Below are 16166 nucleotides of genomic sequence, written 5' to 3'. Positions count from 1 at the left end.
ATATTACAGCGCACCACCCCCATTGGGTCATGACACCAGAACGCCCATTTTAGATGTTGGTTGAGGGATAACTGTTAGCAAGGCCTTTGGGAGAGCCCCCTTGTTCTTCAAATAAACCTATTAAGTGCATCTGAGGGGGTTGTTGGTGCCTCATCTCATTTGAGAGATGGCATATCTAACAGTGCAACACTCCCACATACTGCACTAGGAGTGTCAGCCAAGAATCGTGTGCTCAAGTCTCTGGAGTGGGACTTGAATCCACAACCTCAGTATTTTGCATTTTCAGCATGTAATGATCGAAGGAGAATTTCCTCCTGGAAGGTCCCAAGATAGTCTCTCCGTTCCAGAATACCATCCACCGATTGCACCCTTTAGTGCACAGCATGAGGCTATTTGGTTCAGTATGTTTATGTCCCAGTTTACTGCCTTCATCCAATGTCTTATGTTGCTGTAACCAGAATTATTGTAGAACTCCAGATGCAGCCTGATTGCATTTTGCAAGGTCACGGATGGGTTCTGAGTCCACGTGCTTCTTTCTCTTTCTCACTCCCCTCAAACATACCCCCACCCTGAACAAAAAATCTGGAGATCTGTGAATAAAACTATTTTGCAAAGAGGTTGTGAATCCAGGTAATCTGTCCATTGTAAGACAACAATGCACAGAAGACTCTGTATTGCACATTACAAGATGTGTATGGAGAAGGAAGCTAATTTGTTTCATCCATTTCATGAGAAAAAGGCTTTCAATCCTGACCCATAGTTACAGGCATCAATCCAGCTATTTTGTAAATAATTCATTTGCCTTCATCTCTGTTACCTTAATTTGTCTGGTCATATCTCACTCTTAAAAGAAAATAAGCTTGGATTCATATAACACCTTTCATAACTTCAGGAAGTTGAGATTTACAACACACTGGACCATCTTGAGAGTTGTCTTGGGTCTATCGCAACACTAAGCAGTCATGTTGGTTGGACATTTTGAAAAGTATTCAGTTAAGATAACAACAGTAAATTGTTGACTGCATGATTGTTTGTTTCTTCCTAAATGGGAAAAAAATCTTGGCCTTTTACATAGTTTCTTTCTGGACAGATTGTTAACTAATTTGAGTTCAAGGTTGCAGGTTTTAAATGGGAGAAATTGACAGTAATATCATAATTGGTTTTAAGATCAGGAGTGGGTCTGTTTGCTGATAATTCTACAGTAGTTCAGTTCCATTCATGACTCCAATAAGGAAACAGCTCATGTATAGTGGGGCCTGAACATCACCTAAGCTATGGCTGACTCATGCCACTTGTGTACCAGGCAATGACCATCTCCAAATTTAAAAAAAAACAAAACATATCCCCTGAACTTTAACAGCACTACATCACTACCCCACCATCAACATCTTGAAAGTCACCACTGACTAGAAGCTTAATTGAACCAGTCAGATCAATGTAGTGGCTTATCATCTGACTTTTCAAACCTGCTCTACCATCAACCAGACTCAAGTAAAGATTGTTTTAGAATGCTCACCACTTGTTTTGCTGCAGTTGCACCCAACTTGAAGAATCTTGACTTTAGAATGCAAGTGATCTAAAGTCTTGTTACTGAACTTAATATCCACCTTCTCCGTATGTTGTACACTATGGCTGCAGTCTTTACTACTTGTAAAGGATGCACTACTGCAATTTACTAAGGTTACCTCTCTCCCTAAGACCTTGACCACGTTGCCTCCAATTCAACCTTGGTATTAACTGCTGTTCCTCATTGACTCTGGGCCAAATCCAGCAACTCCTTTCTAAACAGCATCATGAACACAATCAGTGCAAGGACTGTAGCAATTTGGAGAGAAGCCCACCATACTTTTGGCACCAGAGATGGACAACCAATGTGGCCTTGCCTGTGCTTGACACATCCTTATGTAGTTAGTGCTACAGTTAACAGCTACCTCTATGGGAGTTCTCCTCCTGATTTCTATCCAGTGATTCCAGTTGTGTTTTTGTTTGTTGGGTGAGAATAAAATTAGGCTTGGTTGCGATGCCTGTCAATTTCAGCTGTTGTTTCTGTGAATATACATTTTAAGGTGCCAAAGGAATAACATCTGTGATTGTGAAGTCAGCAACTTCCAAAGAAGAATGGAGAAAAACAGGTTGAGTGAGGGAAGTGAAGTGCAGACAGCTTAACAGACTGCTGTAATTTCCTTTTAATCTTTTCTATTTGCTTAAGCAATTCTCCTACTTCTGTTGATAGGTCAGGAATGGCAGGTATGGCTTTAGGACAGCACGAAACATCACTGCTGTCATCACTAGTAAAATCTCTTTTGAAGGTATGATAAATAGAGCGGATTAACGATGGGCTTGCCGCACACTTATTCAACTGACTTGCAAACGCGTAGGAACTTAATCCCTTTAGTTTTAAAATTTATATGTGGGATTCGCTGCAAATATTTATTTTAAAATCATGCAGTCTCTTTTTTTCTCATAGTTAAATATCAAAATGCAATAGAGTTAGTTAGGTGGGACCATTGTGATTACGTCAACTGGAAGAAAGAAAATTTAAGCGCTACAGTACCAAAACTGACAAAGATGCACTTTGAGTAACAAGTTTACATTGGTAGTTTTCATTATATGTAGGTGCAAAGGTTGGCAGGGAATTAATGTGGATTTAAGATCTTTAATATAAAATGGTTTAGTCAGTAAAGGTTGCATGTGACTGATATGAAAGCAAAATACTGCAGATGCTGGAAATCTTTTTAGGGGCTCTGAAGAGTCATAATGCCTTGAAATGTTAACTCTTTTTTTCTCTCTACAGATGCCATTAGACCTGAGTTTTTCCAGCATTTTCTGTTTTTGTTGCATGTGACTGAACTGTCCAGATCAAAAGTTTTTAAAGCAGAATACTGCAGATGCTGGAAATCTCAAATAAAAATAGAAACTGCTGGAAATATGCACTGAGTCTGGCAGTGTTTGTGGAGAAAGAAACAATTAATGTTTCATGCTGACAACCTTTAATCAGAACTCAAAGTTAAAAATGTAATAGGTTTTGAGCAAGGGGGTGGGAAAAGGGACAAAAGGAAGGTCTGTGATAGGGTTGACGACAGGAGAGATTAATGACACAAGAATTCTGTTCTGTATTAATTGATCTCATCCAGGAAAGCAGTATGGTTGCTATGACTGGCTTCTGACTCTCGCAGATTTTCCTTTTAGATCCAATGTTGCAATCCTGATTGCTTTCTGGTAGCCCAGAAGCTAAGGTAGTTATGACATTGATGTTTGTTGATTTATCCTTTCTTCATGCAAGACCTTAAACTATTACTTGCGTAGCTTAGATATGGAAGGATGGGCAATTTTTGCAATGTACAACGTATCTTCCCAATCCATACATCAAGAATCGGTTTTTGGAGAAGTGGAATACAATTTTTTGACAATCGAATCAATGTTTCTCTTGTGGGAATTGGAATTATCATTTATCATTTCAAAGATTGCTGCTGTTTGTCTTATTTTAGGATGCAGAATGATTAAATCAGTTGGTTCTTTTCCTCATTTCCCTTTGGAAAGTCACTAACTCATTGATTTTGGCAGGCTTAGTTGAAATTTGGAATGGAATGGCAGTTCTTGTTTTCTTAAAAAAAAATTTTTTTGAACAAGTCTTGCTACATTGTTCTATAGTATAATACCACAAATATGTGAATCAGCAGAATGAGCTGCTTTAGGTAAAAGTTAATTCAAATTATATTCAGGCCTGTGCCTTTGTGAGGGGCCCTGATACTCTGACATTTATGTACCTTCAGGTTGATTGACTTCGAAATGCTGCTGGCTAGATTTCTGGTTTATGGCGGAACAAAATTGAGATGTATCCACCTTCCTTAAAGCAGTCGTGCTCCCTTCCCTAAACAGTTGTCTTTACTTTAAGGTATTTTAAAAATTAGCCCTTTATACTGCCAGAGAGATGCAGTGGCAGCTGTTGTATCATGGACATTACACAGAGTTTTGTCTGGCAGCAGTTGGGATGAACATCGTAGGACCGGGTTTGCCAGATGTAGAGGCAAAAACAATAAGCATATCTTTGTTTATTATAACACTTTTTAAAGGTATATAGAATGGTTACATCACTGAAGGAGGCCATTCGGCCCTTTGAGCCTATCTGCAAGAGCAATTTAACTAGTCCTACCCCTCACCCTTGTAGCGCTGCAAATCTTTTCTCTTTAGGTACTTGCTCAGCTCCAATTTGAAAGCCAAGACCCATTTCAGATCGTGATCACTCGCTGCGTTATTTAAAAAAAAGCTTTTACTCTGTCAGCCACCTTTTAAATCAGAGTCCTCTGGTTTCAACTATTCTGGCAGTAGGGACAATCTCTCTCTATCTACTCTGTCTAGACCTCTCATGATTTTGAGTAGCTCTACCAAATCTCTTCTTTGCCTTCTCTCCTCCTAAGGAGAATAAACCCAGCTTCTCAAATTTACTTATGTAATTGAAGTCCCTAGCCCCTGGAACCATTCTCATCAATCTTTTCTGCGCCTTCTCTAAAGTCTTCATAGTCGTAAGGTGCAATGCCAAAATTTGGACACAATATTCAGTTGAGGCTGAACCAGTGTTTTAATTTCCTTGCTTTTGTATTCTATGCTTCTATTGATATAGCCCAGAAACTCATGTGCCTCTAACTGCTTTCTCAACCAGCCCTGTCACCTTAAATGATTTTTACACATTTATTTAAAGTGTCTCTTCCCGCACCCCTTTAAAATTGTATCCTTTATTTTACATTACCTCATTTTTCCTGTCAAAATGTATCACTTCACACGCCCCTGCGTTAAATTTTATCTGCTGTAGCATAATATTGCCATACTGTAGTTGTAATGTTTGAAGCAACTGAAAATCCCAAGATCGTGTTCATATCTAGATATGCATTAAGAGCTGCCCTGTATCTACTTTGCAAGCTGATATTCCACCAGCTAATGCAATACATACTGGTAGGTAAATATAAAGTGCTTCTCTGCCCTTGTCTCCTAAAGACATGAGCCTGTTGACTTCTGTGTCACTAAGGTTGAAACCATATGTTCCACTGTCTCTCTCACCCCACCCTTCCCCATGCCACAAAGCTAAACTTCCCCAAGATTGAGGCTGTAATGCTGCCCCTCTCCCTGCTCCCCTGCCCCTTCCTCACCCTTCCCACAAACATCTTAGCCCTGAACATGCATCTTTCTCTATCTCCTTGCATGTCCTTTCTAACCTCCTCTTGCCTGAGACACTCACCATTTATTTTCTCCACCCATTCCCACTAAACTGTTGACAAACCAACTCTTTCTTCCGGACCCCAAACTAGGAGACATTGTAATTGGTTTCCTCTCATCTAGTATTGCTTCTCCTTTTAAGATTTGCTGTCATTGCAGCCTGCCTCAAAAACCCACCTTTCACCGCACTGTCTTTGCCAACTGCTGCCCAACCTTCTTTTTCTTTACGCAGTTCTTGAATGGGTTGTTAACACAAAAATAACTTTTCCTCTAGGAGTCTATTCTATATATCTGTTGGAAGGAAAAGTAGAAAAAAGATTCTGTTTGATTTATAGTTTGTTTAATTTATGTACAGGTCCTCCTGTTAAATACATCAGACATTTTGGGAGAATAATTTAGAGGGGAGGAAATGTTATCACACTTCTCAAAAGTACTTTCACTACAGGGAAAGTTAGGGCAGTGGAATTAATTGGATAACTCTTTCAGAGTCAGCTAGGGAACAGTAGGTGGAAGAGCTTTCTGAGCTGTATGGTTCTGAATTCGTAAATGGTACACTAAAGAATAGAGCTATGTTGAGAAACTTCCAATTAAATGGTGCCATGGATTTTCAACCACCTAGACAAGTAGACAAGCCCTTCGTTTAACTACTCATTGGAAGAATGTCATTTCTGATGTTGCAGAAAGTTGTCACAGTCATGGACTGCAGGGGAGGAGAATTCTACCAATTGAACTAAGCTCGTATCTGCTTAACTGGAGGCATTCACTATCCCTCCTCTAGCAAGTGCACAAATGTATGAGTTTTTAAAAATTTGTTTTTGGGCTGTGGGCATCACTGGCAACACTAGAATTTATTGTCCATACCTACTTTCCCTGAGATGGTGATGATGCAACAGAGTGCCTTGCTAGGCCACATCAGATGGGAGTTGAGAATCAGCTACGTTGGTGTGGGACTGGAATCACATATGAATAAGAATTTTTACGATAATTTGACATCTTCATTATCATTTTTATAGATACCAACATTTTATTTCCAGATTTTAAATTCCCAAACTGGGGTCATGGTGATAATGCTAACTCATTAATAATTAGATTACTGGCCCAAGCCTTTGGATACTCCAGGAACAAGATATTGAAATTCCACAATGGCAAATTGTGAAATTGAATTCAATAAAAATTGTCTTTTGTGAAAAATTGGCCCTAAAAGCTGCTAGGTTGTCATTAAAAACCCAACTAGCCCTGTAATGTTATTCAGGGAGGGAAACCTATGCACATGTCTAGTTCACACTGGCTCTCAATTTTGAGCGACCTAGCAAACTGTTCAGTAATTGCTTCAATAAAGGCCTTCCACCAGGAGCCTAGGAATTAGCAATAAATACCAATGCCACCCACATCCTAAGCACAAATTAAAAACACAATATTTTGGGTATATATTGGGACAAAAATGTGTGCACCTATGTGATATTTGAAGGATTGAAGAAAAGTCAGCCATGTGTTTTTAATTAAATGAGAGGGAGAAATTTGGAAATAAACAATGTTTAAAACTGCTTTTAAAGTTAATTCTTGGTAGAGAAAATTGGAAAGAAGCAATAGACTTTGAAAATGAAGTTATGAAGTGTCAGGAGTACAGGACAGATGTGGGGGAAGAAAAAAATGGCAGAAATGTGAAATATGTTTTCATGAGCACTGGTATTCCTTTGTTACTTGTATGGGCAGGAGATGCAATTGGATTTGTGGGGATTTAAAATAATATTTTCAATTTGTTTCAATAGGAGGCAGCAGGACCAGTTGAAATGTACCCATAGATGTTTTTATATTATCCTTAATTTAATCTGGATGAATTAATCTGGGAAACCAATGCCTATAAACTGACTACTTCTGGAGTTTATATTGAACCTGGTTGCTCTGTTCTGGTGGCAAATTCTGTGGATATCTCACTAGGCTAAAGGGACTGAATTTATTAACATAAACCTTGAGAGCATGTTCACAAGACATCAGTCTTCTGGAATCTGAATTAAAACAAAGCCAATAAAATTAAAAAAGCACAAGTGCTTGAAGTCAGGGTGGGAGGAGAGAAAGTTGTGACTTAATTTTATTCAGTTCACTAAAGACAGTAGCAGTACCAGACAATTGGAAAAAAAAATCTTGTGTTTAATTCTTCAAACAGTCAGAAGCATAATCTTCAAAATTATGGAGCTTAACATCAATTGCAAGAAAAACAGTGGAGTCTGTTTATAGAGGAAGTAATTCAAAGTTAAGAGGAAATATGATTCCAAGCCAACACAGCAAGTCTATTGGAATCTTTTTAGGATATAATGCTATTGAATGGTTTGACTTTCAGGTGCTGTTTGCTGAAGTTACGTCAAATGATTTGAGACTTTAAAAAAAAGCTCCAAGAAATATTAATAGTTTCTTAGGAAACTTAGTACTTAGGAAATAAGAGTAGTGATTTGTAAATTTTTAACATTTTACAATTAAAATCAAGCAACACAGTAGAAATGATGGAGCTTTTAACCAACTTAATAAAAATGCTCTTAGCCTGATCTGCATCAACCAGATCCTATGTTTAGTTACCCTATGTGACATTGGGCCTCCTTGAAGCTGAGCAATTCTTGAGCTGATGGTGCTCCCACAATATAGGAAATTCCAGGAGTCTGAAATATTGAGAATGAACAACAAAAGGAAAACCCTTCTACATCAAAACCAAAGGTGTCACAAAGTGACTCTAGGCATTTACTGCCAATATTCCCACTGTGGCTTTTAAAGCAGATGTCTAACCGGTTGATATTGTGCGCAAACCCTGGGAACCTGCCCGATTTTTAAAAAAAAGCCCATGTAACTGCATACAGTGCTTGAATTTCTTGTTTTGCCTGATGTTGAATGAGCTGTGGTTTCTTTCTTCCTCTTTCTTATGGTTGATGTAGATGTATAGGAACACTATCATTTTATATTTAGGTAGGTTAAGCCAGATAATTGGGTCAGGAGTAGAGAAGTGTATTGGTGTGATGTCACTTTCAAGTTTGTGAATCAGACATTGAATCTTGTCTTGTACGTTCCATGGCCTGTTCTGGGTAACCACATTCGCACACCGGAGAGTTTTAAATGTTCCATTTGTGGATTAAGTATCCATCTTTGCCATGGCTTGTTCAGATAGGTTGGGGTTGCCCATGAGTTTTGCAGAAGATCAAAGTGAGTCTTTCATAAGATTTTGGTGACTCCTTACGAACTTCATTCCACTTTCTAACCCCATCGCACAGACTTGTCTACTTCCATTTTCATAATATTGCCCACATGTGCTGCTGAAACTTTGTCAGCTCCAGGTTCTACTATTCCAAAACTCTCCTGGACAGCTTCCCATCCTCCACTCACTACAAATCATTGGGCAGAACTAAAAAAAGTTAGTGATATAACTGGTTTTAGGTTTGACAAAAGATCATTTGACCTGAATCATTAATTCTAAATCTGTCTCTGTAGAAGTATCCTGACCTGCTGAGCATTTACATCATTCTCTATTTTTATTTCTTATTTCCAGCATCTGTAGTATTCTCTTTTTTTTTTGTATCTCCAGAAATGGTCAGCTTCTTCAATATGAGAGGAGAAAATTGGCAGTTCTTATAGTCCCCCACAAACCTAACCATAAAGCTGCAAATGTGAAAAAAGAAAAAATGACTTTGTCTAAATAGAGAAGAAAATTTTGCCATGAGTGCAGTTTACTTCAAGGACACGTAGGTTGAGTTAAACGCCCTACAGAGCTGCTGTGTTGGAATTAGGACTAAGTTTTAATGAATCTTAACATTAGAAGATCGCTTGTGGTTGCAGTGTCAGTGTGATGGCTTCAAATAAATGGTTGACATGGTACAATTGCCAATTACTACATAATTGGTGATGTGTGCTGGTAGACAGTTGTAGAAATAAAACCTCAACTGTGAATATGGTTCTATGTAACACCCAACTAACAGATTGCAGTCTTTATCAATGTAGGAAGTTTGAAATGGTATGTGGGTTCAAGAGACAATTACCAGTAAATGCTCTCCTGTAAGAAGGAATTAGGAGGTATGATGAGAAGGTGGATTAGGGAAGTTGATCTGGTGGGGAAAAATGGGTATCTTGAGGCCCAGTGGGAGTGGTCTTTTCCTCTTCACACAATCCAGGTTTAATACATGGAATTACTGAATAAATAATGGGTGTAATTAACTTTTTTTAAAAAACCAATATCCGCCTGGACATTTTCTTAATTTTCTAAATCTAGTGCGAGTGGCTGCCTTAATTTTGCAAGTGACTTAAGATCATCTCTGTCGTATTCGGCTATATCAGCTGAGATATTTAAAATCTGCCTCAGAATACTGGTACTAGGGAGGACAGAAATTAGTTGGAGTCATTGATTCTAGTTGTTATCTAGTGACCCCTGGTGAAAGGTGTGACTACTAGATGAACACCAAATTGGATTCATCCATTTCTAGTAACCTGTAGAGATCTACTTAAATTACCTTCATTAATCTCTCTGGGTGACTGAGTAATCTATATCTCCTCTGGGTGACTCAGTAACCTTTCTTGATCATATCTGGTTGTTCTGGTCATCTTTCTAAATTTTGTCTGAGTGTCTCTAACTTCTGTAGATCTGATCAGTGTGTCTCTAATTTTGATCTGTGCTAATCCAAAGGGATCTCGGTAGGCTAGACGGTGCACAGGAAGCGGAAGGTGAAGTTCAACATAGAAAATTGCCATCATGTCAACATTAGAAGTAGCACAAATATGAATTACACATTAAATGGAAATTTGCTTGCAATATCAGAACAGAAAATAAATCTAAGGATGGAGAGTTTATTGAAAATCATAAATTTGGTGTTCACAGGCAGTGAAGAAAAGTAGGGGTTGGGGTGCATAACTGGAAATGTGGCTTAGAATTTTAAGGAGGTGATGATGAATTTTCACCATACTTGATTAGGTGATAGCTGGTGTTGCATATACTCAGTATTGCAGGGAAGATATGGAAATGCTTGAAGGCATTCGGAGGAGGCCTACAAGGTGAAGAACTAATATTATAAAAAAAGTTGATTACTGTCAGATTTTACCCTCTGGAAAAAGGAGGAAGGGGAACCTTATAAGTATTGAGTTTGCTTGAATGGTACCAATCCATTATCCTAATATCCACTCCCTCTATCACCAAGATACTGTGGTTGCAGTGTGTAGTCACAGAAGCACTGCAAAAACTCGGCATGACTTCTGTGGCAGCATCTCCCAAACCTACAATCTCCATTAGCTTAGACGGATGCAGGTGAATATCATCACCTCCACATATCCCTCCAATTCATACACCAGTCCATCTTGGGCGTATGATGCTATTTTTTCATAGTAGCTGGGTCAAAATCTTGAAATTCGTTTTGAAGATCATGATGGAGAAATTTTGAAATTAAGCGTGTTAAAATATTAAAGACAAGGCTTTTTTTGAGTTATAGAAACTTTTATATAGCATTTTTCATGCCCTCGGGACAACTTAAAGTGCCTTTACAGTCGGTTATACTTGCAAATTGTTGACATTTTTGTAACGTAGGCAACATGACACCCAATTTGCACATCGTAAACTCCTGCAAACAGCAATGGAATGCCTAGGACATCTGCATTATGTGTAAGTTGAGGGATAAAAATTGGCAAGGGAGAACTCCCCTGCTGCTCTTTGAATACCGTCATGGGATTCTGTACATCCACCTGAGGGAAGAAAGGGCCTTGCATGAATGTTTTATCTGAAAGATAGCACCTCTGACAGATTCGCACTCTTTCAATTCAACACTGCAATGTCAGCTTAGATTATGTACTCTAGTTTCTGGAGTGGGACTTGAAACCCACAACTTGCTGATTTGAGCAAAAGTTCAACCAAAGTTGACACCAGAAATTGATAGAGCTGTGAAACATATTGTCAGAAGGAGTGTTGGAATGGAAAATTATGGAAAGTTTTTATTTTTTCAAAGAATTTTTTGTTGGGAAAGGTGGTAGAGCTTTAGTTGTAGAATCTTTGTAAAGAAACTGAAGGATTGTGAGAGAACACACGCACAAAAATTCATGGTACAGAAGGAGGCCACTGGACCTATTGTGCCCGTGTTGGCTAAAGAAGAGCTATCCAGTCTAATCCCACCTTCCAGCTCTTGGTCTGTGCATGGCCCAGTAGGCTACAGCACTTCCAGTGCCTTTTTTTATCACTCGTTCATGGGATGTGTTGCTGGCTAGGCCAGCATTTATTGCTCATTCTTAATTGCCCTTGAGAAGGTGGTGATGAACCGCTGCCTTGAACCATTGCAGTCCATGTGGTGTAGATACACCCACGGTGCTGTTAGTGTTACAGGGGGGCCAAGGAATGGTGATATAGTTCCAAGTCAGGATGGTGTGTGGCTTGGAGGGGAACTTGCAGGCGGAGGTGTTCCCATGCAACTGCTGCCCTTGTCCTTCTAGTTGGCCGAGGTCATGGGTTTGGAAGGTGCTGTCGAAGGAGCTTGGTGAGTTGCTGCAGTGCATTTTATTGATGGTACACACCGCTATCACTGTGCATTGGTGGTGGAGGGGCAGGCTGCTTTGTCCTGTTTTATCCAAGAATTTTTTAAGTGATTGTTCCTGTTTCTACCATCCTTTTCAAGCAGTAAGTTCCAGATCCCCACCACTCTCTGAACTCCGCTCTAATCTTTTTACCAATTACTTTAAATTTATGACCTCTGTTATTGACCTCTCTGCTAACAGAAATGGGTCCTTCCTATTCACTCTATCTAGGTCACTCAATTATATACACCACAATTAAATCTTCCCACATCCTCCTTTGTTTCAAAGAAAACAATCCTGCCCATTCAATTGTTCCTCGTAGCTAAAATTCTCAATTTCTGGCAATATCTTGTCAATTTCTTCTGTACCATCTCTACACATCCTTCCTGTAATGCGATGACCAGAACTCTGCGTAGTACTCTAGCTGCAGTCTAACATGTTTTATACAGTTCCAGCATTCTTCAGTTCCCTGCTCTTACACTCTAGGCCCCAGCCAATAAAGGAAAGGCTACTGTATCCCTTAACTTCCTTTTCTACCTGTCTAGCCATCTTTGGGAATCTGTGGCCATTCACTCCAAGGTCACTCTGTTCCTCTACAGAATCCGATCATTTATTGTGTATTCCCTTGCCTTATTTGTCCTCACAAAATGCATTACTTTGCTCTTCTCCAGATTGAATTCGATTTACTACAGAATGTCTGTCTGTTTTGGTGAGGTAAAAGAGGGTGGCTGAAGCCTGCAAAATTTAAGCAAAAAAGTATTTGGCACCTTGAGCAGAGAACTAAAACTCGATGAACATGTTACAACTGTCTGTGTGCATAAAGTCTTATGCCTGTACCAATCTAATGCTGAATATTGTGTGAATCTGATGAGGTGTTGGCCTGGCACAGTCCTGAGAAGGGAAGGGGATTTGCTGTACTTCTGATGTACAAATGGTTAGGGTTAGAGTCAATGTAGCTTGTGCGAATTTGTTTTGATTCAAATTGGGACGCAGTGTACTGTTTCTGACCTACAATTAGTACTGTTCTTTTTCTCTCCTCTCACCCTCAGTCCAGGCTACTGATACTCCACAAGTAAGTTGCAATCTACGTTCTTCTACTAGAACAACACTTATGTAGTTTTTTTCAAACCCAAGGCACATTTGTAAGTGTCCTACCATATTTTAAGACTTTTCAATGCAAATTGGGTTCCCTACCCTTAACTCCTCTTTGGGGACTGTAGTGGAGAAGAATGCAGTCAGAAGTCAGTACAATTAAATCATTACTTTTGCTGAGTGCTGAAGATAAACTCTGCCTCCTTTACAATTTTTACCTGAAGCAATAGTGGGTAAAAATACTGATGGAGAAAACCAAACTAGAAAGAAACTATTTAACATAATGAATGTCAGTGTCTCCCATTGGGTTTATCAAACACTAAGTGATTGTCATCTAGCTTCTGTGTGCGCTAAGTGGATGTGTAACTAAACATTTACATAGCATTTCTTACAATCATGCAGTTTCCATAATGCACCATTTCAGAGAAAATTAAACCTTTCATTTTGCTTTCTTTCAGGACACAGTTGTGCTTAGGATGGCTGACTTCAGTCTGATTGATGCACTACACGAAAGTACTCCCAGTGTCGAACCAGAAGTCAAGAGGGATTTCATTGCTTCTCTAGAGGCAGAGAAATATGATGATGTTGTTGGAGAAAGTGTGACGAAAGAAAGTTATGTTCCACTGCTGGATGACGATGAGACAAAAGCACCTCTTTCAGAGGCTAAAGAGAATGCTGTGGTGCACTTGCATGGAGAGACTGTACCTGAACAAGAAAATGACGGGGAACAATTGGCAGAACGTGAGTGTGTGCATAATATGAGCTTTAGATCAAGGTAGCGAGTGGAAAGCTCACTGACTGGATTGGCAGTAGGACTTGCCTTTTGAAGCTTGGGTGTTCATAAACGGTTTAGTGTCATGTAGCACTTGGCTGTCTGTTTAAGCCATTCCTTTGTACCTGTCGAGTACAACTTCATGAGGATTTGGAATGAGGAATGACCATTCAGTCCACTGTAACTGTTTCTCCTACCAACCAAAAACTAACACAAGGTACTGGGTTCAGACTACTGAAACTAATTTCATTTTGAGTAATTTCAGCTGTTAGAGGAGTCAACATAGTGACAGGAATTAGACCATTCAACTTCTTGACCCTTTTTCTACCATTCAGTTAATCATGACTGATTTGTAACCCTCAAAAAACCACCTTTGTTTCATAGCCCTCGGTAACCTTACCTATCAAAAGTCAATCATCTTAAATATTACTTGTCCTAGGTTTTTGGGAGAAAGTATTCCAAATTTTCACTACCTTTGTATGAAAAAGTGTTTCCTGATTTCACTCCTAAATGGCCTAAATCTCTTCAATCTGAATTGAAATGAAAGCAGGTGTGAACATAAGAGTATAAGAAATAGCAACAGGAGTAGGCCATTTGGCCCCTTGCGTCTGCTCTGTCACTCAGTAAGATCATGGCTGATCATCTTGTGTTTTGATTTCCACGTTCCAAGACAGTGTCCTTTATGGCAGCCTCTGCTATACATTTTCATAGTCATCTGTATACTTGCTCCTCTTTCACATTTTTTATATTGTTATGAATAACTTGGCTACAGACATCTATAACTGTTACTCCGAAACGGACTCTCTCTTTCAATAAAGGGCACAAACCTGAGTTTTCTTCTTTTCCCCTGCCATTTCTTGAATGTCTTTTACTTTGTATTGAGGTAAGGTTCCATGATTGTAGTATGCCCTCAAGCAGCTTGCCCTACAGGCCCTATATAGCACTTTCCAGGCTCAACCTCTATCACTAAATGTGACGAGCAGTATACCATGAGCACCAGCTCTCCAACTCTCACCATCCTGAGTTCAGCATGTTTGGCCATTCCTTCAATGCTGTTGGGTAAAAATCCTGGCATTCTTAACCTAATACTAATCACTGCAGGCGCTGCAGTAGTTCAAGATCACGACTATGTAGCACGTTACTACATCCATGCCATCATCCCACAAATAATTGTGTATATGCATAGCCATAATTTTAACTGGGCACTGGTTGGGGTCTCACTCCAGCTTGATCCTGTGTACACCTGTACATTTGTTTGGCAGGGGTCACTGAATATGATAAATAGGAGCCTCAGCTTTTTTTTTGCCCCTTCCAGCTCAGGAGCACTAGAGCCAACTGTAGTTCCACAACAGAAATTGCTGTACTGTTAGTCTGTATGTCACGTCTTGCAGAAGTGTTAAGACCTCAACCTGACTGAATCCAACCTGCCTCATGTTTTCAAACATCCTACTGAGCAGTTTCAAAGTAATAATAAAGTGCTTTTATAAAGCACTTTTAAGGTAGAAAAACATCCCAATGCACTTCATAGAAGTGTATTCAGAAAAAAGTCAAGGGATACAGTTGAAGGGGTGACCAAAAGCTTGGTCAAAGAGCTAGGTTTTGAGGAGCGTCTTGGAGGAGACAGAGAGGGAGAGAGCACTTGATGTGAACCAGGATAGAAAGTAGCAGAGGTTTGAATGAGCTGAACTTTATGGAGAGTGGAGGATGGGAGGAAATGCCAAGAGAACATTGGAATTGTTGGGTCTGTGGGCATGAATGAGGGTTTCCGTATCAGGTGCGCAGAGGTGGGCCCAGATGCGTGATATCACAGAGGTAGACAGCCTTTTACCTATTTGGCCAAATAGGACACAGACTGTGAACAGTCTGGCTCAGCTTGAGAGTAGCCCCAATGGGGCTATGAAACCAGCAGTGATTGCTGAAGATGGCGACCATCTTGGTGTTTGACTAGTGGAAATTGTGGCTCATCCACGAAGACAAAAACATGTCAGCAGCAGAAAAAACCTAAAATGGCATGATGTATGCCTCCAAATCATATTGATGCTTTCAACTTTTCTGCTCGAGTCTATCACCAGGCCCAGACAAGGGGAGGTACACCAATATAGCTGTTAAGGAGAGAAGGGAGAGCAGCTGACATCAAAGCAGGATTTGGCAGAATATGACACCAGGTAGTTCCAGCAAACCATGGGTTGATGGTGGTCAATGGCACAAACTCTCTAGAACCTAACATTAAGGAAGTATTTTGATTGTTTGACACTTGCCATCATAGCCATAGTACCTTTGTGCAGGTGTTGCTGAAACCATCGCAAGGAAGGAAATATAAATTGAGGACACATGAAAATAATGCAGCAATCCAGCAGGGGTGACCAAGATGAACAGGCAGAGGCAGGAAGTTGAAATAATCTTCAGATGTCATATTTTAGAACATCAGTGATCATGGCTCTTCAGCTTTCATGGTCCTTGATAGAAGCCAACAACTTGCTGTTCTCAAATCTTATGCCTGTTCTGCTTCTTAAACTGTCAATGTGTTTCTTCCTTTGTCTTCCTCAGGCTCTGCTACCCTCAGTTTTGC

At 39.7% G+C, this 16166-nt stretch overlaps 1 protein-coding gene across 8 annotated transcripts in view; it reads left to right on the top strand.

Moving 5' to 3' along the window:
• Positions 1-16166, top strand: part of LOC144679900 (uncharacterized) — a 386990-nt gene that overhangs the window by 90135 nt on the left and 280689 nt on the right. For all 8 annotated transcript variants that reach the window (XM_078540844.1, XM_078540842.1, XM_078540838.1 and 5 more), the window contains exon 2: positions 13284-13566. In XM_078540844.1, the coding sequence (XP_078396970.1) occupies positions 13302-13566 (265 nt within the window). In that variant the 5' untranslated portion in view covers positions 13284-13301. The remainder of the gene's footprint in view (positions 1-13283; positions 13567-16166) is intronic.

Source organism: Cetorhinus maximus, chromosome 4, assembly GCF_964194155.1.
Source record: "Cetorhinus maximus chromosome 4, sCetMax3.hap1.1, whole genome shotgun sequence".
Classification (NCBI taxonomy): Eukaryota; Metazoa; Chordata; class Chondrichthyes; order Lamniformes; family Cetorhinidae; genus Cetorhinus; species Cetorhinus maximus.
The sequence above is the reverse complement of the archived record's forward strand: the minus strand, read 5'-3'. Positions and strand labels throughout refer to the sequence as shown.